Consider the following 23,827-nt stretch of genomic DNA (forward strand, 5'->3'; position numbering starts at 1 on the left):
TGTCAGGAAACAAAAAAATGGTGTCGGTTGTCCTTTAACTGAATAATGTTCTACTCATCTGTCTCTTGAGTTTACATTCAAACCAATACTGCTTGATGAAATAAAACACATAATTGATGAAATTCGAACAGCGGCGCCAAGCATGTGTTCAATAAATGCCAACCACATTTTAAGTTAAACGCTTTTAATTGTGGATAGAAGCAGGTAGAAATTAAGTTTGTGTTTCGTAAGAAAAGATAAATTCACAGCCACCAAGACACTATTCCACATACAAAAGGCACTTTGGATTTTCTTCCTCGAAGCAGCAACACTTGGAACGCGTTGGAATTGAAGAGTATTTTAAATCTGTAGCATTCTCTCACATTTTAAATTGGCAATATAAATACAAACAAAAAATGCCGGATTATTTTGTCGTTTACAGAAACTAAACAAAATAATGACTCATTTGTGTTTTAGGTTTCAGAGTGCCATTTGAAAGTGAAAAGACCAACTGATACGGTTCTTATTTTCGATAATTTTGAGAAATATGAGGAATGAGACGTCTTAATTTGACTAAGGAGCATATACAAAAAAAAATCTGTGCTCACACACACACAAATTAAAGTCAACAAACAGCATCAGCAGTTGTATCGAATCAATACGTTTCAAAATTTTTTTTTGGTCCCGTTGCGCAACAACATTCCAGACAATGAATTAACTGTTTCGATGTTTCAATTTGCATTGCTGTGATGCTGAGGGCTTAATTCAGAATAGAGTTAACAGTAACAACCATGCCAACAAGGAGGAGGAGGAGGACAACATGGAACTTTTTTTCGTTACGTTTTTACATCGCTGATGAAATCTCTCTGCGGGCGCCACGTCATCAGTCCGAGTCCTCTTCGTCCAAATACTCCTCAGCATTGCTGTGCGAGCGGGTGATAGCTGAGGGGGAATAAGGAACACATTTGATGTGTGCGTTTTTTCTCAGTTTTATTTGGAGCAAAAGCACCATGCGGATTCTGGACTTACCGCTGGCCAGCTTTCTTTTAAGCAGCGAGGCACATTGTGCATTGGTGGCCATCTCCAGAGCTAGCTTGTTCTCATTGTTCCGGATGTCTGTCCGTGCATCTGAATGAAAAAAAAAAAAAGACGTTTAACTTCTTCAATGCCATTCACGAATTTATTCAGGAATTGAAAATATGACGTCGAGGGCCATTTCTGAATTTGTTCAGGTTTCATTTTTTTCTTGTTTGGGTGTAGATAAAGTGCTGGCCATAAAATGGCTATAAAGGGGGCAGCATTTTCCCTTTTTCCATGTTAGCGCTTTGTTCCACCTTAAAGGAAGGAAAAACGTTTTATAGCATCTAAAATACCCAAAACATGCAGTATGATATTTTTAGTCAAATGCAAAACACCAATTAAAAAAAAAGTGTCTAAAAAGTGCTTCAATTTGAAACCGGATGTGGCCAGTTTCAGAAGGTCCCGCCCCCATGTTCGTGGTGTCACCCCAAGACGTCTTGCCTTACTGGAGAATCAAAACAATGGCTTCAGATTTGGATAATACGCTTTCTTGTTACTCATCCAGTTATGAATATGATTCAAATAGTTCTGAAGAAGAAAGCATACATGTTTGCAATCGATTAAATAATTTATTCCGTGTCATTTTGAGGCATCAGGTGTGGGAAATGTCGCATCAAAAAAAGGCAGAACATGGCGACAAAGCCGTGTAAGGAATTAATCAGCCTGTTTCCACAGGCTGATTAATTCCTTACGTGGAGCTTTGTCGCCCTCTTCTGCCTCTTTTTGGTCCTACATGACGTTTTCAGACGTCAAAGTACAGCAAAAATGCATTGACGTGATGGAAGGACTGCTACAATATGTCCTTTTTTCGGTCAGGGGCGTTCTTCAGTGACGCAACGTACGGACTCGTCACCAACTCAAAAACAAGACTTCCGGAATATTCAGCGCGAGTCTTAAAACGTAAAATATAGCGATATGCGGTGGAATCTTATTAAAAAATGCCCAGTAGAAGTCATTTGAAGCCATTTTACAAATTATGGACACAACTTGTCCGGAGAAGTCGGTTGTCCTTTAAGCTTTTGTTAAAGCGCTATACAGTGAACCCTCATTTATCGTGGGAGATACGTTCCAAAAATAGCCCGCGATAGGTCAAATCCGCAAACTACAATGTAGTCAGCTTTTTTTTGACAATGCAAACTGTATATACTACAGAATGAAACAAAAAATAAAACCTCTTTTGAGTGTTGTAAAACAATATTTTGTGGCTGGGCCTATTCATCATGACTCTGCTGCGCTGTAGCGTCTTTTTCTACTGAAGGAGTCTTTCTCCGAGAGAAGAAAATTGTTATCGGTAGTTGCTGGCACTCTCTTTTTTTTAACAAGAAGATTTTTAGAAACCGATTTCGAGAAGCAGAATGCTCCACTGTCACGATCTGGTTGGCGACCAATGGGTGGCGCTGTCGACCCGCCTGCACCTGCACATGTGTTGGTCGTTCCAATCAGTGGCAGTTAAAAGGACTCCCGGCGCGACCATTCCGAGTCGGGTCATTGTATGTGTTTGCTTCACCCTGTCAGGTTTGTTCCATCTTGGATTTTTACTCATGGTTTTCTTTGATACTTTGTACTTTTCTGTTCTGATGACTTTTATGTTCTAGATTTTGTTCCTGCTGACTTTATTGTAATACAATTTGTCAAATACAACCTGCTGCTCCCTCCTGCCTGCTTATTTGGGATCCACAACCATCACCACCTCTCAAACCGTGACATCCATGAGCTTTTCAAAGCCAGCGTGTTTGATTTTATTCTGCTTTGTTTGCAGTGTTGTTTCTTATACAGTAAAGTCTCGTTATATCGATATTCAAGGGAGTCCGAAAAAATATCGATATAACCGGGACTATCGATATATCCGACCCTGTTTGCATGTAATTTTCTCCGTGCGTGCATAGAAATAGTATCGATATAACCGGAACTATCGATATATCCGATATCGATATAACGAGACTTTACTGTACTTTGTTTCTGTGTAAGCTCTCAGTCGTACAGCTCTCAGTCATAGCTGTGTCCGGCGCCACCATGTCTGGACATTAGGGATATAAAAATGGGGCCGATACGACCAGTCAGACTTTAGTTCGCTGACGAAGCCTCTTGGATAGGAGGCGAAACGTCCGAAACCGTCACATTTGTACAGATGACGGCTGAAGAAACCCTCATCGTTATACTTTGTTTGTTTGCACATTTCCATGCCATCAATAAAAAAAATATATAGTTTTGTTCCCGCAGAAAAAAAATCCACGATGCACTGAAGCCGCGATAAGTGAACCGCGAAGTAGTGAGGGATTACTGTATAAACCAATATGTATGTATTGCATTGTCTTTTGGACAGCCGTCCTAATTTCAAGCTCATATAACCCCAGACTCATATCATTTAGGAATTAACTGTTTTTCTGATGAAAGAAGAAAATGTAAGCCGCTGCATTGAATGTTTATGTGGTCCTAAAACTCAATATTCTGTGGGTCCTGGAATTTAAGTGACAATGACAAAAACCCTGACACTGGAGTGGACATATTTTTGCACGTCTGGCAGTGAATGAGTTAAGCACTCCTTGTCTTTGCAGTGGATTCAATTACATTTAGGTAGAAAATGTTTTTTTTTTTTCACACTGAACCCAACATCCCAACTTCATTGGAATTGGGGTTTGTGGAAATACTCTCACCCTTGTTCAGTAACATGGCCACAATGTCAGAATAACCCTTCCAGGCAGCAGCGTGCAGAGCAGTGTCCCCGAGCTTATTCTACAAGACAAGTTTTGCATTTTAATATAGTTTTTATTTCTCATTTAACGTCATCTATCCAAAAAGTTCTTAACGGATCCTAACCTGTTGGTTGAGTTCCACGCTGGACTGGTTGAGCAGAAGCTCCACGACATCTAAGGGGAACAACATGAGAATCAAACAGCTCATAATGACAACAGAGTGAAATTATTAATATAAAATATAATAAATGCTTGAATAAATATGCCGGTATTTCCCATCACTGTACCTTTATGTCCTCCGTGACATCCCCAGTAGAGGGCAGTGTTGCCAGCCTTGTCCAGGCCGTTGATTCCCACCCTGTTCTCCACACATTCCCTCAACCAGGAAAGATTCCCTGAATCAATCAATCAATCAATCAATCAATCAATCAATGTACTTGGAACAGTTACAATTAACAGAAGGGTGGAAACCGTGCGGGCTGCCCACCTCGTTTGGCCGCTTCGTGCATTGGGTGGTCGATAGATTCCGCCTGCTCCGTCACTAAAAATGGACAACAAGTGTTATGATTTTGGATTCACAGATGGAAAGATTTTTATCATCTTCTTTCGGTTACCGTAGTTGCGTGGAATAAGACCCGTCCTCCCTCGGCATGTTCCTTTCCACCAGTTGCTGTCACTCTGAGGACAACGGCAAAATGTTAAGGGAGAAAAAAACCATTGGGCTGGATCTTTTTTTTTTTTGATCCATATTCTTATTCTGAAAGGTCGGTCTTACTGTGTCAGAGATGTAAAGGATGTCTCCTTCTTCAAAGTAAAGCTCATCAGGCTGCAACGTACAACAAGAGCACGGTTCAACGAGCGACTAGATTGTTGGAGTGTGAATGCTCTTGCTCACTTTTCAGCAACTTCACGATGGTGAAACGTATGAACAACACAATCAGAGACATGGCAGACATGTTCTGATCTCCAAACTAATTTTCATTTCAGAAATAATAGATATTGTTCACTGCTACTATTGGAAAAACAGAACCTGTGCATTACATCGGTTCATCTTTTGGAGTAAGATGAATGTTATTGTTTTTTTCCTATGTTCTAATTTATAATAAGCAACTTGTACTTTTATCTGTAGTTACTACTTGCACAGGAGTACCAGTTACAATGTACCGCTGCTCACCCGCACAAAAAAATCCAGTGACTGTAAAGTGTCCTTGAGAGTTTTGAAAGGCGCTTAGAAATTAAATGTATTATTATTATATCAGAATCAGAATCATCTTTATTGCCAAGTATGTAGAACACACAAGGAATTTGTTTCCGTAGAACACGCTGCACTAGTATCGTCGTCAAAAAAACTGCTAATATTATATTATTGTTGTTATTATTATTATAAATAAATAAATAAATAAACAAAGACCTCGATAGATAAATAAACAAGTGGCAGCTAGCTAAACAGATAAACAACTAGTCAGCTAGCTGACAGATAAACAAGTAGCCAGCTAGCTGACAGATAAACATGTAGCTAGCCAGCTAGATAGACAAGTAGCTAGCGAGCTAGAAAAACAAGAAGCTAGCTTGCTAGCTAGATATATATCAGGCACTCAATATTTCATCACTCACATATCTTACACACAATATGACTTTGCCCAGAAAAAAAATTACTTACCGTCCTGGGGTCAAAGGTGAACTCAGCTCTGAACACCTTGACCTGGCCTGCAAGTAAAACAAAAAAAATAAAACATCAGACAGCAAATGGCAGAAGGAAATGCCCTTCATTTGGACTCGTCTATTATTTATCTCCAGTGGAGTTCATTATTGTATCGTCTTAACTCCCTCAAAAAAAAAAAAAAAAAAAAGAATAATAAAATAAAACAATCCAACATTCAGAATGCTGCAGGCTGGAATCCGACCAAAACAAAGACATTGGATCATATAACTCAAATCCTAAAGTTGGTACGCAGACTCCCAATCAGGCACATAAATTGATTTAAAAATGATGCGACTGGTCTATAAATCACTGAATGGTTTAGGTCCTCAATCCAGGAAGGCAATGCTAATTAAATATAGACCAGTAAAGCACTGAGATTTGCAAATTTAAGTCAATTAGTTGGAGACGAGAGTTTAAAACAAACACGGCGAATCAGCATTTAGTTGTTATGCAGCATGTAAAAGAAATAAACCGTCACCAGAAGTGAAGTGAGCCACATTTGTGAATGCAGCTTCAAAAACTGTGCTGAAATGTGCAATATAAATGAAGCAGACTTGCCTGCATCGCCACCACACTGACTTGAATTGCATATTTAAAGGACAACCGACACCTCCGGAAAAGTTGTGTCCATAATTTGTGAAATCACTTCAAATGTCTTCTACTGAGCGTATTTTACAAAGATTCCACCGCATATAGCTAAATTTTACGTTTTAAGACTCACACTGAATATTCAGGAAGTCTTGGTGACGATTCCTGACACGACGTCACGTCAGAAACGCCGCTGGCCGAGAAAGCGACACACGATCCATTTTGGGTACTTTGTTTAGTCTGAAATCTTCGTGTTGATGGCGAAATTATACGGAAAACACATAAATAACGCAATGGTTAATCGTTGTGTGTTGCACCAAGACTACTACTTGATACTAGTTGACACAAATTCCCAGTAGACAAATCAGCCCATTTCCGACGGAGCTTGGGCGCCGTCTTGTGCATTTTCTAGGACGCTACATTGGAGTCCTGATGGCTCAAATTGATACGGAAGGACTTCTTTAATCGATTGCAAACATTTATGCTTTCCTCTTGAAGGAAATAAATACATTTAGTTAGCCATTTTTTAACATTGTATGATGAACATTAAAATAGTGAGGTAATCAGTATCAATTGTGTTTTGTTTTCAGTGGATGGGTGAAGGAACAGATGTGGAATGGTTGCATGTTTGAAGTTCTGGTTGTTTAGATACCAGGGGGTTAAGGGGTCGGCTGGTCTGCAATAAAGGAAGTAATAAATTTACTTAGCCATGTTAGGCACTGTGTAGGATAAGCGGTAAAACAATTGAGTTATTCAGCATTGATAGTGCTTTGCTTTCAACAGGAGGATGTGCAGGCGGGCATGGAAGGTTTGCATGTTTGTTTGTGGAGTTGTGTCTATTCAGGAACCAGGATGTCAAGGGGTCAGCTGGTCCTCATCACCCAAGGAAAGATAAAAGAGCAACTCGAGACGTCTCCACGCTGATTCGTATCACCAAAAGGAGAGGAAAAGTTACGACCTGACCAAGCCTGAAGGAAGGAGGCGAAGGGATACAACATAAACCAACGCTATCTTGGCAAAGGCAACTGGAGCCGTCTCCACAACACTCCACCAAAAGGATGACGACATCAGAGGAGAGGGATCCAATCAACTGCTGATTTCTTTGTTTGAGCCATATTTGAATATGCATGTGGGACACCTTTAAATCTGGGCTGCTCAGTCTCAGTCTTTGGTCTCTCTTACTGATTTGGGGCACAAGAATATTTTCTGTGTCAGGGAGCTGAGACCCAGAATTTTGCATTAGATCAAATTGTTAGAAATAAATCATCTGTGAGTAACTTGCCGGCTTCTTTGGTGATCTCTCTCACAACGAACATGCCAATTGTTAGGTTACAACGTTGCGCAATAAGGTAAATATTTAATTCTGTTCATAATATTTACAATTTTAAAGATAACCGTAATATTTTACCCTAACACTCTTCAGAACTATTTGAATCACATTCATAACTGGATGAGTAACAAGAAAGCATCTTCTCCGAATCTGAAGCCATTGTTTTGATTGTAGTGCAAGGCAAGACGTCTTGGCGTGACGTCACGAACTAGGGGGCGGGATCTTCTGAAACTCACCATCTCTGAGGTCATTTTGAAGTAGTTTTTCGACACTTTAACTCATTTTTATTGGTGTTTTGCATTTGACTAAAAATATCAGCCTGCGTGTTTTGGGTATTTTAGATGCGATAAAACGTTTTTCTGATGTCAGTTAGGAAACAAAAAAATGGTGTCGGTTGTCCTTTAATAGCTCATTCGGATAATTATGGACTCGCTGCAATGCGGCAGCGCGAGTTAGAAGACGAAAAAGCACACTCAAGGTGCACTCGACACAGAAACAGAAGTGCACAGAGACACCAAGACAAGACTTTCATCCTTGTAAGAATCAAGTCATGGTTTGAAGGCGTTGTTTCAACTAAAATCGGCCAAATTCTGACGGAGCGTCAACTTTCAGTAACGTCCCCACGAAATGACGACACTGACGGCCGAGTGTCCCATTTTTCCAGGTATACACCTAAGGCGAGCCCCACCATTGGAATGCAGCCATGTTGTACCCTTTAGACATCGGCGTGTATTACACAAGACCTCAAATGGCTTCATCTGTAACCAAACGGGAGTTATTTACATCCTGGTTTGTGTGTATCCTCAAACTGACAAGTGTGGCAGTGTTTTCAAGCTGGGCGAGTGCCTCACACATAAGCCTTGGCTCTATTTGCATCTTTTTTTTTTGCACACTCCGCAGGTCCGGTCATGTCGAGCTCTCACAGATACACACCACAGGCCCCATCACGCCGCTTTAAACGCATTCTGTGTGCTCCCAAACTTTTTCGTGGTGCTTTCAGGGTGGATTGAATGCCAAGAATCACATTTTGTGATATCTAAGCGCAGAAACATTTTATTCGGTACACCTGCATGATGTAATATGGTCTCAATTGGGGGTCTTGGGTTGACATGAAAGTCATTTAACAAAGAGTACAAAAACAAGTCGGTTATGGAGGAGTATAGCTGTGAGCCTTGTTACCTTCAGCAAATCCGATTGTCACTTGTCTTAAGAAATACATATAATTTGGAGAACCCCTAGAGTGGATCTGTTGATTTTGTTTGCTTTTGGCAATATCATGGTGATGGCGGAACTCTCTTATCATGATGTGAGGTGAGATGTTCTCGACGTGGGCTTTAGTGTATGAGAAATTGCACAGTTTTTAATAACGTTTGTGCAACCAGACTGAGAATTTCAAATGTTGAGGTTTAGTAACATGCCTGAGAATGTTGAATCATGGCAGCCGTCCGGTGCTTACAAATGTTGCAAGGTAAAATTGTAATAAAATAAAAATGTAAAACTAAAATGTTTAAAAAGCAGCACCCATTTAGCAAAGGTCCAGAAACGTAATTAGTTCCACCGGAGGACTTCTGTGTAAATTCTCTGCAACAAATAGCCCTTCATCTAGCCGAATACTCACAAATAACCACAAGACAATAACAAGTAAGTAAGGAATCTGCTTAACATTAGTTATCAAGTAGACAGGATGAATTTAGTACAACAATAACAAGCAGTAATCATTCTTTTGGCACTTTGGTTTTTACCAGTGCAATCAAACCACACAAGTAGGTTCATGGTGACAGACTGCTTGCCATCATCCAAAAGTGAGGCTCCGAAATATACACACATGCAATTTCACATCCAAATGACATCATGGAAGCATTTTCCATCACTTCTCATCCAAATAAATTATTCTCTGAACGACAAAGAGTGTAATGTAACATAAGCGCTCTTCTCTACACATGTTGTATATCTAGTAGTTTTAATATAAAAGTTACACGTTGTTGTTACAGAGATCATATTTATGATAGTGGTGGACTTGTGTTAGTTTTTAATTGACTGTAAATCAGACTCTGGTCAATTACTTTGTCTTTCAATGGCTTTCTTGTCAATTAAATGCACAATCAACCAACAGTTCGGTTAATGGTTGACCAGTTATAGGTTACTTTAAAGTCAGTAACCATTAAGATAAGTTTGTGTATATTATCTTTCTTGTGGGTTTTATATTGATTGATAAATTAGACTTTGGGAGTATTGTGTCTCTTAATTCTGAGGTCCATCCATACACTGCATGTGAGTTTTCTCTTATTTCTAATTAAATCGTAAAAATGATCCTGGGGGTTGGTGGGTGGAAATATTCGAAGTAATATGGAAGGACTCCATGTTTATGTACGTTAGTATTTTGTCGTTTAAAAAAACGAATGTGCGCCACGTCATTTGTGTTTCAATAAACGCTTGATTTTAAACATTGCGCATACGCAAACGTAAAGCTGTACAAACTGTATCGACGTTTACGGTTCCTGTGAGCTTTTAACCTGTGACCTTAAACGCAACACACTCACCTACAGGACTGGGGCAAATAGGGAAGTCAGAGGCCAGGCGATTGTCTCAAGACCTCCATCACTATTTTTGCCCGGTTTACGTCGTTCCTTCGTTGCTCACTAGTTGATCTTACTTTTTTTGCGGGGTAGGGACTCAATACAACTCAGAGATGTCCCATATTGTTTTTTTTCTTCACCAAACCGTACGACTGGAATCGCGCTAGCAAGGTGTACGAAACGAGTTTCGGCAAATCTAACCAATAGGTCAAACGTAATGTATCTCTTACCAGGCTTGGCCGGCTTTGGAGGAGGCTTGGACATTGGCGAGGGTAAAAGTCAAATTGCAAACCAAACGCTGTGAAATGAAAAAGTTTGCTGAGCTAAACACTCAGCACAGGAGTCACTCCCTTTGAGGAAGTCGAGGCTGCCTCTGGCTACACGGAAGTGACCATCTACGCATGCGCAAAAAAATAATCCATTATGATTAATTTATATACAGTATTTACTTATTTGGTCTTACTTTTTTTGCCAACTTTACATTTCATATGGGTTGACCAAATCTTAGTACTTTACTGTGTTTTCCCATAACCCGTATTTGAAAAATGACTTTAGATACATAGTTGTATATTTTTCATATGCTTATCACAAAAAACGGACAAACCAGACGGTTAAGGGAACCAATTGCACTAATATCTAATCCAAAGACACCTAATACAATAAATGTGCCTCGAATTTGCATTGACAAGAATCATAAGGAAAATGTGCACAACGGTTTAGGTTATTTTCTTTAAGATAACAAAATCACCTAAATAAGTTACGGTGATACAATGTGACACGCAACGTATTATTTTTACAGTTCAGATACATGAGGCGGTGGTTAGCCTGTCACCGCAGAGGCGCAGGGTTCGATTTCGGCTACGGCTTTCCTGCGTGCCGTATTCGTGTTCTCCCAGGGTACTCGAGTTTCCTAGTCCGTACTCTAATTTGTCCCAAGGTGTGATTTTAATGGTTGTTCGTCTCTGTGTGCCCTGCGATTGGCTAGCAGCCATTTCAGGGTCTACCCCACTTCCTGGCCTATAACAGCTGGAATAGGTCTATCACGCCCTTGTGATCATAAACGATCAGAAAATGATTGATTTTTTTATTGTTATTTAATTTTAAACATTATTTCTCGTGTATTTTTATTTTTACATTTTATTTACATTATGTATTCTGTAACTCAAATAGGGATTACAGGTATTTAGAATGAACGAATGAATATTTTTTCCAATTAAAATCTTACTGTACTTTTTTAAAGATTTTCCCCTGAATGACGTCACATTGTAGCCAGCCATTTGCGAAGGAGTGTAAGCGGAAGTTTATGGATGAGTGCAAAATGTTATGAGAACATGGTCGAGGTACACACGTTACTGCCGTAGTTACTGCAGCGTGTCAGATCGTGCATATTTTGAACGATATGAGCTATTTGTTTACCGGGTAGCCTAGCATGCAATTGCTAACGTCCCCGAGCGACCTTTGCAAGTAGATATGAAGAAACTAATTGTGGGAGTCGGTGGGTAAGTGCGATATTTTATTTTCATCAAGGACATTTTCCCAACTCTACTCCTAATTTGTGGACAAAGCAATTATGCTAACCAATATATGTATAAAATAAAATGTGAGAACGATGTTGAGACTGAATGCAAATGACAATGAAGAGTGACGCCGCATTTAACAAACATATGGTGGTATACAAAGCAGCTAAATAAGTACTGTATGTTGTGAATCCTTTAAAAGAGACATGCATTTTTGTCCCACAATTTGAAACAGTACCCGGGTGTCTTAATAATACCTTGTCTCTCTGGTACAGTTATGATTTCTTATAAAACTAAACAATTATGGTACACTTCCGACTTTTGTTTAAAAGAAAGTGTCTTTCTGACGTATGTAAAAAGGACGCCAGTTGTCCAGGTGTTTGTCTTGTTTTAATTCTCATCACGTTTTATGGTATTTTTTTAAGAATGACCAATGGAGGAAAGTCCACTCTTGCCAAAAGTTTAAAAGAGAAGATACCCCGCAGCTTTATCATTGCACAGGATTCGTTTTTCAAGGTAAACGTTTTTTTTTATAAACTCCTGTGAGAAACATACCATTTTTTTGTAAATCCACATTTTCTAACTTGAGTCTGCTGTTCATTCAGGATGATTCTGTGGTCCCAGTGGACGGTAATGGCTTCAAGCAGTATGACAGTAAGGATATATCACGCATTGGACATGTCACAAAGCACAAATAGTCAACTTAACAAATGTCACTGCAGTCCAGTGACATTGGAGCCAGTGACGTGCGGTGAGGTTCATGGCTTGTGAGGCACTGACGCCATCAATGACGTCACCGCTCGTCTCGACTTAGTATTTTGAAAAAAATCCTAAAACGGTGAAGTTAAATGGACAAGAACTTTAAAGTACAAATCACTAAATACATCTAACTGTTTAATTTATTTTTTCATTTGATATTTCCATGACAGCTTTCCATGATGACAGGTGAGGCACTGCCTCACCTGCCTGCACTGACTGCACGTCACTGTTCGAGACATACTTTCTCAGAAAATTCAGGTTCCACTTATAGACATGTCAATGTATTTGGAGCAGGCAGATCTGAAATTCTAAAAACACTTTCAATGCATTTGTGTGTGACCTTGTCTAGCGCTGGATGCTCTCCACATGGATGCCATGATGAGCCAGGTTAACGCCTGGCGAAAAGACCCACAATCATTTTTGAAGGAACTGGGTCAGACGACGGAGAGAGTGACATCATCAGCCAATCACGTGTTTGTGCTGATTGTGGAAGGCTTCCTGATATTCAATTACAGGTTAATATGCACAATACACAATAATATGGGATAGTTTTAGGGATAGTCATGTTTGTGGTGAAATTTCAGGATCATGCTTATTAAAATTGAATTTGACCTTTTCTAAGCTTGTGAGTGCATGTTCATTTGATGTAATAATTTTAGATTTTTTGGGGGGAAACATCTTTTGTTATTTTGTCTTGACTTTTGTTTTTAATTGTGGAAACGCAAAATGTAGTGTCAGTTATCATTTTTAAAGCACTTTATTTTGTATTTATTTTTCTTTTTAAAATGTGCAATTTTAATTTGGGTTATTTTGTTAGATTTCAAGAAACAATGTTCACTTGACTGTTGTGAATGTTTCCATTTCGCTGCTTGTTAGTAAATTGTGCAGAAAGTATTCAATTCAAATGAACAGTTGAACCTTTGTTTGCAGACCTTTGAATAAGCTAATGAACAAAAGATATTTCCTGGAAATTCCGTATGACATCTGCAAGAAAAGACGAAGGCGAGTCTCTCTTTTTATTTTCTTGCTTGACATGTTGAACATCATGTAAGCACATGGATGTCACTTGTGTGGAACAAACAGTTTGAGGGTGTACAAGCCACCTGACCCACCCGGCTACTTTGACGGACACGTATGGCCCATGTACTTGAGGAACCGCCAGGAGATGGATAACACGGCGACGGGAATCTGTGCGTCTCAGACATTTGAAAAGTTCAAAATAATTTCAATTACAATAAAGTCTCGTTATATCGATATTCTCGGGAGTTGGAAAAAATATAGATATAACCGGACTATCGATATATCCGATCCTGCGGCATGTAAATTTTCTCCTTGCGTTCATAGAAATAGTATCGTAATAAGCAGTACTATCGATATAACCGATATCGATATAACGAGACTTTACTGTAGTTAAATGTTGGCTTCATGTAATATTCCCTCACATGTGAGTAATTGCACATTCTCATCCTCAAGCAGGATATTAAAAAATGCTCAAACAGCTGTTACTTAGATGTTGATATTTAAAATTTTGCAATGTGAGGAGAAATGTCCTGTATCACGAAAACATATTTCAATTGTGTCTATCATACAGTATTTTTGGATGGATTGAAGTCAAAGGAGGATCTGCTTGCCACCGTGTATCAAGATGTTAGTCGGGAAATAAACATGCAAAGAGGTAAGTTGTGAAGTATATGCATGGAATTTGAACATATTCAAACATCTGCTCATTTTTAAAACCTGACTCAAAACTCACTTGTACTTTTCAACATTTGACTCAGCATGATTCAGACTTGTTTTTTTTATCTTAGTTTTACTCCCTGATGCTTTCGAATACCTTTGTGACTGCTTTATTTCCTGTATATATTTGTCCATGTTAAGCGCTTTGTTACAGCTACAGCTGTTGTTAAAGTGCTATATAAATCAAGATGCGTTGCATTGTATATGCAATTAAACATTTTTTTTTGTTTGTTTACTTATTTACAGAGGAGGACTGACTGAAATCCGGTTGAACTGGAAGACTTCAATCTCATGTTTATTACAAAAGGACCAAACTAATTCATTCAAACTCTACATTAAGAAGGCCGGAAACGAAACCTTGACCTGTGCACTGTGAGATCGGCAAGCTAACCAGTTAGCCACCGTACTGCTTGAGATTGATTATTAACTCATCCACTGAAATTCACTAATTTATTCGGGAATTGAAAATATGACGTAGAGCGCCATTCCCGAATTTGTTCTGGTTTTGTTTTTTTTTTCATGCTTGGGTGCCAATAAAGCGCTGCCCATGGCCTCCGGCAATGTTTTTTTTCCTTTCCATAAGGAGGCAGCATTTCCCTGTTTTTCCATGTTAGTGCTTTGTTCCAGCTCCACCTGTTGTTAAAGTTCAATATAAACCAATATGTATGTATTGCATTGGTGCAATTTAGGAATTACCTCTTTTTTCTGATGAAAAAAAAGAGTCTAAGGTTTCTTACTCTGCATTGAATATTTATATAGTCCTTAAACTCAATATTCTGTGGGTGCGGGAATTCGAGTTACAATGACAAAAACCCTGGCACTTGAGTGGACACATTTTTCATCACGTATGGCAGTGAATGAGTTAATATTGTACATTGTGAATCAATGATCAATACAACATCCCGTTTTTGTCCCCTTCTTTGTCCACACCATAAAAACATTTCTATTATTAAATCTATTACAGGTTAGAAAAGCAAATTATTACCATCTGTTGCAATGAGAGAAAACATCACGACTGTCCGATCCAAGGCGTTGAGAGAATTACATTCAAAAAATAACATTTAGTTCAAAAGCATCATATTAACCAGAAATCGATTGACGATTACCACAGATTATTTTCCTCAAACTTGGTTGTGACATGTTATCAGTGGACTGATTGCGTGCACGTGATTGGTCACATGCCCTCACTACACTTCCTCATTCAGTGAAATGTCAACATAAAGTTTCTCTTTCGACCTCTTCCGAATCTGTTGAAAGCACATTGAGCCATTTGAATCAAGTTAAGGCTTCAAAATGCGATTTTGCTCTCTTCTCTGCATCATTTTGGTTTGCGGATGTTTTGGTTCTTGCCATAACAGGCTGATTGCAAGTAAGCGGAGCATTTTGAATGACAGACCTGTTATTGGTAAGTACAGTACAATACAATTGCTGACCGGATGAAAAAAAGGCAGAGAATTTAAAAATAAGTACAGTGATACCTTGGCTTACGAACTTAATTGGTTCACAGACAATGTAAGGCGAAAAGTGTGTATCCCAAAAATTAATTTCCCATAGGAAACCATTGAAATGAGAATAGTCCCTTCCCAGGTACCCATAAAACATAATTTTCTCCTTTCTAATTTTCTAAGCCTTAAAACTACACAAAATATACCTTATGTTATGTATAATAAATGTGCTATGGTATTATAATTAAAGAAATAAACTGTACTGTTTAATAAAGCCGTTTTATTGGAATGGAGTGGCCGGTTTCATCAGCATTAAACACTTGATGAGGAACGTAGCCTATTTTCACCATCTTGAGGAATGATCCTTGTCGGTGCTTTCTCTGTGATAATTTTATCTAGTTCCTCATCAGTTGTGTTCTGTTTATCTGGGTTGATAGCGTTTTGCATCAAGTGTATAGATGGCTTGTGTGGCTTGTTTGTGGAGCCTGATTGATGGGATATCTTAACCTTGCAGTCTACAGTCTGCCTTTGAACTATCAAAGTTGAAACTCTCACTGTCGTCTGCCTGTCTCTTTAATGTTTAAACCACCCTTGCCCCATCACTTCTGCGTTCTTGACCAGTCACGTGGCTTTAATCGAAGACTGGGGCGGGGAATAGAGGACAAAAACAGTCGGCTGCCACTTTGTTGTGAGAAGAACGGGCTCGTTCGCGAACGACACCAATCATTCAGGCAGCTCCGTGTGTATCCCAAAAAAAGTTCCAATGCCAAGGTGAAATTTTCATAAATTTAACGTTCGTAAACCGAAAAGTTCGTAAGCCAAGGGGTTCATAAACCGAGTTATCACGGTATGTAGAAAGGACGAAAATTCAAAGATGCGCGATGTAAAATGTATTATAAAAGTAAAACTTAGCACTTTTAAAGTTAACTCATTCACTGCCATTCACGATTTTATTCGGGAATTGAAAATATGACAGAGTGCCATTCCTGAAATTGTTCGGGTTTTGTTTTTTCATGTTTGGGTGCTGATAAAACGCTGGCCATGGCCTCTGGATATGTTTATTCCATTTTCACAAGGGGGCAGCATTTCCGTTTTTTCCATGTTAGCGCTTTGTTGTTAAAGCGCTCTATAAACCAATATGTATGTATTGCATTGTATTTTGGACAGCCTCCCTCATTTCAAGCTTATATAACTCCAGACTCATATAATTTAGGAATTAACTATTTTTTCTGATGAAAGAAGAGAGTGTAAGGTTTCTAACGCTGTATTGAATGTTTATGTGGTCCTAAAACTCAATATTCCATGGGTCCTGGAATTCGAGTGACAATGACAAAAACGCTGGCATCGGAATGGACACATTTTTGCACCTCTGGCATTGAAGGAGTTAATCGGTTACCAACACATTCTTCTTGTGTTAAATATTTTGTTTCTGTGCAGGTATTTTGACTCAGATGGTTTCCGATGAAGCCATGAAACAATACGGGAGTACATACATACCTGCGTCCTACGTCAAGTACATTGAGTCTGCGGGCAGCCGAGTGATGCCCATTAAGTCAGTTGGGAACATTTGAGGCCATGAACATCATATTTAAAACATTTTCATTCCATGTTTCTTTTCATCTTCGCTCATGCAGACTGACGCTTAGTACTGTGGAGTATGAAAACATCTTCAGCAGGATAAATGGGTAAGCAAATGTTGATGACATCACCAGTCAAAGACCCACGCCTTGATTCGTGATTCATGTTTCAGTCTCCTTCTCATCGGCGGAGACTGCGATCTTGAGACGTCTGACTTTGCTCGGGTGTCAAAGATTTTCTATCGACTTGCTCTGAAGGTTAGTTGCATACTGTACCGGAAGCTTCATAGTTTTACTGACGTTTAATTTAAGCTGATCAATATTTAATAGTATTAGGTCGCAAAGACTTAATGTTAACCAAACATTGTTTATCACGCAAAAAAAACCTCAATACATTTCAAAAATGTATTGTAAACTAATTTTTAAAATGTTACTAATTAGGAAAAAGAAAACAGAGCAAGAGACAATACATATGCTTAAAGTGATTTCACAAAGATTAAACAAATCTATGTAAATAAACATTTATAATAAAATGTAAAAAAAATTATACAATATAAATAAATACATCATTTGTTTATAAGGATAAGAATAATTTAGTATATGAATGAATATTGACCATTGTTTTCTTAGTAATAATTTATCAAAGGTCTCACATTTTTGTCAATTGAAGGCATTGATCATCGAAATTGTTTGAAATTCATACAAAACTACAATTGAAAAATATGAGATTTAAGAATTGTACACATGCAAATGCCATTTTGTAAGAAATAAATAATTTAAAGACTGTAACATGAAAGCCAAAGTTACAAGTGACTTGTACCAAATAGTCAAACATTATTGAGTACCATATTTTCCGGTGTATAAGGCGCACCCAAACGCCATCATTTTCCTCAAAAGATGACCCTGCGCCTTATAGGCAGGTGCGCCTTATATGTGAAGTAATATTGAGCACCCACTGACTCCGTTTCCCCCTGTAAAAGAAGTAGTGCGTAACCCCAGCCTCTACTGTAGCGCCTTATTATGTGGTGTGCCCTATACTGTATTTGGAAAATGTTGATATACAGTAAAGTCTCGTTATATCGATATCGGATATATCGATAGTCCCGGTTATATCGATCCTATTTCTATGCACGCACGGAGAAAATTACATGAAAACAGGGTCGGATATATCGATAGTCCCGGTTATATCGATATTTTTTCGGACTCCCTTGAATATCGATATAACGAGACTTTACTGTATTTATATATTATATTTGGAAAACTTTTTTCATTAACTGAAGGTGTGCCTTATAGTCCGGTGTGCCTTAGTTTGAAAAAGTTTGAAAATATTCCATTTGTTGGGGGTGCACCTTATACACCGGAAAATACGGTAGTTTTATTGACATGGGGATTGGAGGGATTTGAAAACATGAAAAATCAAAGGAAAGAAATGAAATGTATTTCTCTGAAATGACAAGAAAAAAAAACAACAAATAAAGAAAAATAAACAAATATCAGGAAAAGCCTCCTAGAACATCTGAAATTTGACAGGCCAACGAAGCAGGTGATCACTTCCCAATGTGGGGAACATGCTTGGGAATGCAGCTACTCACCGTCCTGGTGTCCGGCCACAACCTGTTGACGACAGCCACGGTTGAGAATGCGGCCCTGCCTCTGAACTTAACACAAGGTTTGTTACTTAGTTGTCTGATTGTTTTTGTTTGTAAAGGTTAGAATCTTGGGTCCGGGTAACATGTTCATTGAAGTGTCCATTGGTGTGTCCATTGGTGTGAATGGTTGTTTATCTAAGAGCAATTCAGAATTGGCGGACATTTTCTCAGGTTGGCAACCAATTCAGGGTGTCCCCCGCCTAGTCCCCGAAGACAGCTGGGATAGGCTCCAGCACCCCCCGCGACCCGAATGAGGAATAAGCGGTATGGAAAATGGATGGATAGTAGATTTGTTTTTCAATTAAATCTAAAATATGATGTTACAGATGTATCCCTGATAGATATTAGACAGAATAAGAAGTTATCATAGTTTCATGCTGTTATATGCTTAGTCAACATGTGTGACTTGATTGAAGCACTGACAACCTGGAGTCAATCAGGTCAACAGACACAGCTAGGTCATTCTAGGTCAGTGTCATCCAATCAAAATTGCGCTCTCCGCCAACTGCAGCCCCAACGGGAAATGAACGGCGAAAAAAACGACAATATGTATTTAGTTTTATCGGCGAGCCATATGCAATCATCAAAAGAGCCATATATGGCTCGCGAGCCATAGGTTCCCGGCCCCTGATCTAGGAGATCGGGCCTTGCACAGAATTTAGGACTTGGGATACTCCTTTATCACTGAAGTTATTTACGGCTTGAACATCCTGCACAGGAAGAGCTCATTAGACAAGTTACAAATGTATCAGCTCATCGAAAAGAAATGTCTTATTGCTTACAGCTGTTGGGGCTCAGAACGTTCCCTGGGCGTGGTATTCTAATCATGAAAACGGTTTTACTAATGTATCACTTAAATTTGCATATACTCTCAATAAATAGCTTGGCACAGGGCTGCAGAATTCAGACGTCTGTCATGAATGACTACGTTTCCTGCCGGCAGTAAAGACAATCTTTCTGGTTCCGAGTCATCGTCCACAGTGTCTGACTGTTATATCTCTGACAATCCCTCTGATAATTTTTAAAGAATTTTCTTTTATCACAAATATATTTTAAATGTACAAAAATGTTTCTCTGGTGGTATTGAGCTTACACAAAATCCCTTTTTGCCAACCAAATTCAGCAATGATTCTCAATTTAACAACAGGAATTACAATTTTTATCTAGCTTTGAAAACAGAACACCAATATGATGTTTTGCCCGTGTACTTGTTATTCATTTTTAAATGTTGATGCCTAAATTCTGGAGTAGTGTAACTTTTGGGAATCCACAGCATTCACCAACCACCTCAGTGTGATGGATTTTCAACAAAGCGAACACAATGTGCAATACTGAATCTCACCACTTTGTGGAAGCAGAGTGACAACTGCCACAATTCAAATTTTGACTTTGGACACTCAGTGAAAACTACGACCGAAAGTTTTCACTTTCAGATACGTATACGTAATATTAATTACACACATATTAATTACGCACATGTAATTAATATACAGTAATAATAATGATAATTGTGTACTATGTTGATGCTGCATCACGATCATAATGCATTTTTTATTGACACTTCAAGAATTATTAATTGGCCATTGTACTGTGTATTATTCAACTTTCACAAAACATGCAAAAAAGAAAAGAAACAAAACACTGAACTAATGAAGTGTCTTTTCAATGTTTCAGCGGGCTTCTCCAGTCACATGTTTCAGGGCTTTCCTGAGGAGTTGATGCAAGCTTTGCAAAGAGAACCTCTCACTGGCCATTTTCACCACTATGGACTCAGCCCGAAAGTAGAGTAAATCATTCTACGTCCTCTTAAGACAAAACACTACTCATTTTGTTTTACTGAAGAATTGTGATTATTAATAATAATAAGAAGAATAATTAATAATCATCATAATAACGACACATTTTATTTCTAAGCCCCTTTCAAAACAGTATTGTGTTTTTGCCAGGCCTTCTATCAAAACAAAGAGCTGATGAACTTCTTTTCGGTGATTTCTACAAATGTTGGTGAAAATGGGGTCCACTTCATCTCAACCATCGAAGGTTTGTGAAAAATGAGTCATCCTACCCAGATTCACTATGGAGACTGCATCGAAACAATCTCACCAGTAAAATGCAAAGCATCGACAATTTGGTTAACCACCAAGCTATGGCTCAGGGTCCCAGTTTGAGCCTGCATATTTTACAATATAATACATATTGATTTATATAGTGCTTTAACAACAGCTGAAAATGTAACAGCGCATTTTAACCATTCTCCCTTCCTGGAATAAAGAAATGCCGCCATTTTTTTTCTTACGTATTGTGAATCTAAATTTCTCTAAACAATATTTTCATGTACTGTATTGTTATGGCAGGCAAGAGATATCCATTCTATGGGGTGCAGTGGCACCCAGAGGTGAACCGTTTTCAGTGGGACAGCAAACTGAGCTTTCCCCACTCTCCTCATGCCGTCCAGCTGTCATCACTTCTGGCCCATTTTTTGGTGAATGAAGGTCAGCCTCCAATCGCTACAAAAATCTAACAATTAGGGAGAGGAGGAAAGTAGAAACAAATTATCATTTTAATTGAGTATAAATTCAGAAAAAAATGTATCACATTAAGTATTTATAATAACACTGTTACAAATAAGTGATGCTTCGATCGCACTGTAGATAACGTTGGATTTTATTACAGTGGCGTCAATGAGTGACTTTGATCAGAATTAAATCTTGGTATCAGGATCAAGAAACCTTTAAGCTAATTTTTACGTAAAATGTATTTATCGAAGTACAACTTTCTTCAACGTGTGTAGTAGATTTTAATTGAATCATTATTTAAAAGACAACCGACGCCTCCCGACAAGGTGTGTCCATAATTTGTAAAATCACTTCAAATGACTTCTATGTTATTGGATATTATTATTTTACAAAGATTCCACGGCATATAGCTATATTTGATGTTTTAAGACTTGCGCTGAATATTCAGGGAGTCTGGTTTTTGAGTTGATGACGATGCCTGACATGACGCTCCTGACCGAGAAAGCGACACACTTTGTTTGGTCTGAAAACTTCGTGTTGATCCGTGTCGATGGTGAAATTAGAAGGACAACACATAAATAATGCCATGGTGAATCGTTGTGTGTTGCACCAAGACTACTATTTGATACTAGTTGACACAAATTCCCAGCAGACAAATCAGCCCATTTCCAACGGAGCTTGGGCGCCATCTTGTGCATTTTCTGGGACTCTACATTGGAGTCCTGATAGCTCGAATTGATACACAAGTACTTCTTTAATTGATTGCAAACATTTATGATTTCCTCTTCAGAACTATTTGAATCATATTCATAACTGGGTGAGTAACAAGAAAGCATCTTCTCCGAATCTGAAGCCACTGTTTTGATTCTCGAGCAAGGCAAGCCGTCTTGCATGACGTCACGAACAAGGGGGCGGGACTTTCTGAAACTGGCCATTTCCGGTTTCATTTTGAAGTAGTTTTTGGACACTTTTAGTGTTTATTGGTGTTTTTAATTTGACAAAAAATATCAGCCTGCGTGTTTTGGATATTTTAGATGCTATAAAAGGTTTCTTCTGATGTCAGTTAGGAAACAAAAAAATTGTGTCGGTTGTCCTTTAAATACAGTTTTCTGGTTTCCTGTTTTTAAATGCAGTGTTGACATTCAAACTGTACATAATGTTATAGTGACTTAGAAAAATATTACATATTATTTTTAAGACTAAACACGTTGCCGTTTTTTGGTGTGGTCAACACTTAGGTCTAGTAAGCTACCGTATTTTGACATTGATATTTATGTAAATAAAGATATTTTTTGAGGGGGATACAGTATTTGGTGAAAAAAAGTTTGAGAACCACCATTCTACAGTACATCAAGAGGATGAAAAGAGGATGTGACCAAATCACATGAATCTCATTTCTGCTTTTTTTCAGCAAGGAAAAGTTTACATAAGTTTGATGACTCGAAAGAGGAGGCCTTGAACCTGATTTACAGCTACACGCCCGTCTTTGCAGGAAACTTCAGTGGTTATGAGCAGATCTATTTCTTCTGAAAAGCTGTCATTAAAAAAGTCACATTTCGCAAGGAAGGCAAGTCACGTGTGGATCCTGATTTTTCTTTAATAATTAATTGTGATGTGATTTTATTGCAATGTCTTTGTAAATAAAATGATTATTGTAGTATTCCTCCAAAAACATACTTTTGACAATGGTGACAATCAATCAGTGGTGGGCCATGGATTTCATCGATTTCATCGCTAGGCCTTCAGCAGTGCTACGTCTGAATCAATCCAGACTGAATTTTTTTGGCATTATTTACTACAAGGTCACTAGAGGGTGCCATTAGCCAGTAAATAACTGACCGACCTTTCTTAATGATGTCCATTTTTTCTTGAAATGATCCGTTTTAAAATGGCTTTAACAGTTATTCTCCAACCAAATCCATTTCTTCTCATTCAGCCATTGTGGGTGACAAAGCTGCTCTTAAATCAACACAATCTATTTGCTTATGCAGCTTGCTACAGATACAGCGTGCTAGCTCTGGCCAGTATGCTATTGTAACTCATGGCTAGGGATGAGCAGTGTTTGCAAACTATGATTGGCTAGTGACTAGCCAATCATAGTTTGTGACAATTCTGACATTGACCACGGCCTTCAAGAAGGCGTTGGTACCATTTTAGGTTGCCAACTCAAAATCTGATTGGTTAGTGCAATTGTTTGATCGACACATGTGATGCGACAGGTCCTCCAGAACTACTTGTGAAGGTGTCCAGGTACATTTCTGACCCTGGTAACAAATGATGGATGAAATGTGATTGGTTGAATGCTTAAATACGAAAACACACATCTGGAAGCAGTGCAACAGCGGTAAAGTAATGAAAGGAAGCTGAAAGACAATTTGGAATTATTTAATATGAATTCACGGACAAAATATAATTAACATCAGTCCGTGATTGAGATATTTTTAGGCCAGCAGAGACGGCTTTGGATTGGATTGGATTGGATTGGATTGGATATGCCTTTATTAGTCTCACAGTGGAGAAATTTACATTGCCGTCCTTCACAGTCCTCCACTGCTATCAATCGTGTTTTACTATACGCACACTGAGTATCTTCTGACACCGCCTGTTTTAATTGAAAATAACAATCTATTTAAATATTATTTACATATTTTAACATCCATATCTCCCACGTGTCTTGGC

At 38.5% G+C, this 23,827-nt stretch overlaps 3 protein-coding genes across 3 annotated transcripts; 2 read left to right on the top strand and 1 right to left on the bottom strand.

Annotated features, from left to right (window-relative positions):
- Positions 1-624: 624 nt before the first annotated feature.
- ostf1 (osteoclast stimulating factor 1) lies at positions 625-10,336 on the bottom strand. Its single transcript, XM_088993992.1, has 10 exons — positions 10,179-10,336; positions 5,413-5,459; positions 4,528-4,578; positions 4,367-4,430; positions 4,240-4,293; positions 4,040-4,147; positions 3,877-3,926; positions 3,714-3,792; positions 1,009-1,107; positions 625-921 (listed from the first exon to the last, which is right to left on the bottom strand). Exons 1-10 carry the CDS (start codon positions 10,210-10,212, stop codon positions 863-865), a joined length of 645 nt encoding a protein of 214 aa, XP_088850118.1. The 5' UTR covers positions 10,213-10,336; the 3' UTR covers positions 625-862.
- A 911-nt stretch (positions 10,337-11,247) lies between these two features.
- nmrk1 (nicotinamide riboside kinase 1) lies at positions 11,248-14,861 on the top strand. Its single transcript, XM_088993993.1, has 8 exons — positions 11,248-11,447; positions 11,891-11,981; positions 12,071-12,119; positions 12,574-12,739; positions 13,155-13,226; positions 13,308-13,414; positions 13,816-13,899; positions 14,208-14,861. Exons 1-8 carry the CDS (start codon positions 11,419-11,421, stop codon positions 14,216-14,218), a joined length of 609 nt encoding a protein of 202 aa, XP_088850119.1. The 5' UTR covers positions 11,248-11,418; the 3' UTR covers positions 14,219-14,861.
- Positions 14,862-15,011: 150 nt separating this feature from the next.
- gghl (gamma-glutamyl hydrolase like) lies at positions 15,012-23,572 on the top strand. Its single transcript, XM_088993991.1, has 9 exons — positions 15,012-15,366; positions 16,844-16,958; positions 17,041-17,091; positions 17,157-17,241; positions 18,514-18,652; positions 20,307-20,413; positions 20,579-20,672; positions 20,987-21,124; positions 22,560-23,572. Exons 1-9 carry the CDS (start codon positions 15,255-15,257, stop codon positions 22,676-22,678), a joined length of 960 nt encoding a protein of 319 aa, XP_088850117.1. The 5' UTR covers positions 15,012-15,254; the 3' UTR covers positions 22,679-23,572.
- The last annotated feature ends 255 nt before the right edge of the window (positions 23,573-23,827 follow it).

The sequence above is a fragment of the Hippocampus bargibanti genome, linkage group LG04 (genome assembly GCF_051943395.1).
Source record: "Hippocampus bargibanti isolate YZ-2025 linkage group LG04, ASM5194339v1, whole genome shotgun sequence".
Classification (NCBI taxonomy): domain Eukaryota; kingdom Metazoa; phylum Chordata; class Actinopteri; order Syngnathiformes; family Syngnathidae; genus Hippocampus; species Hippocampus bargibanti.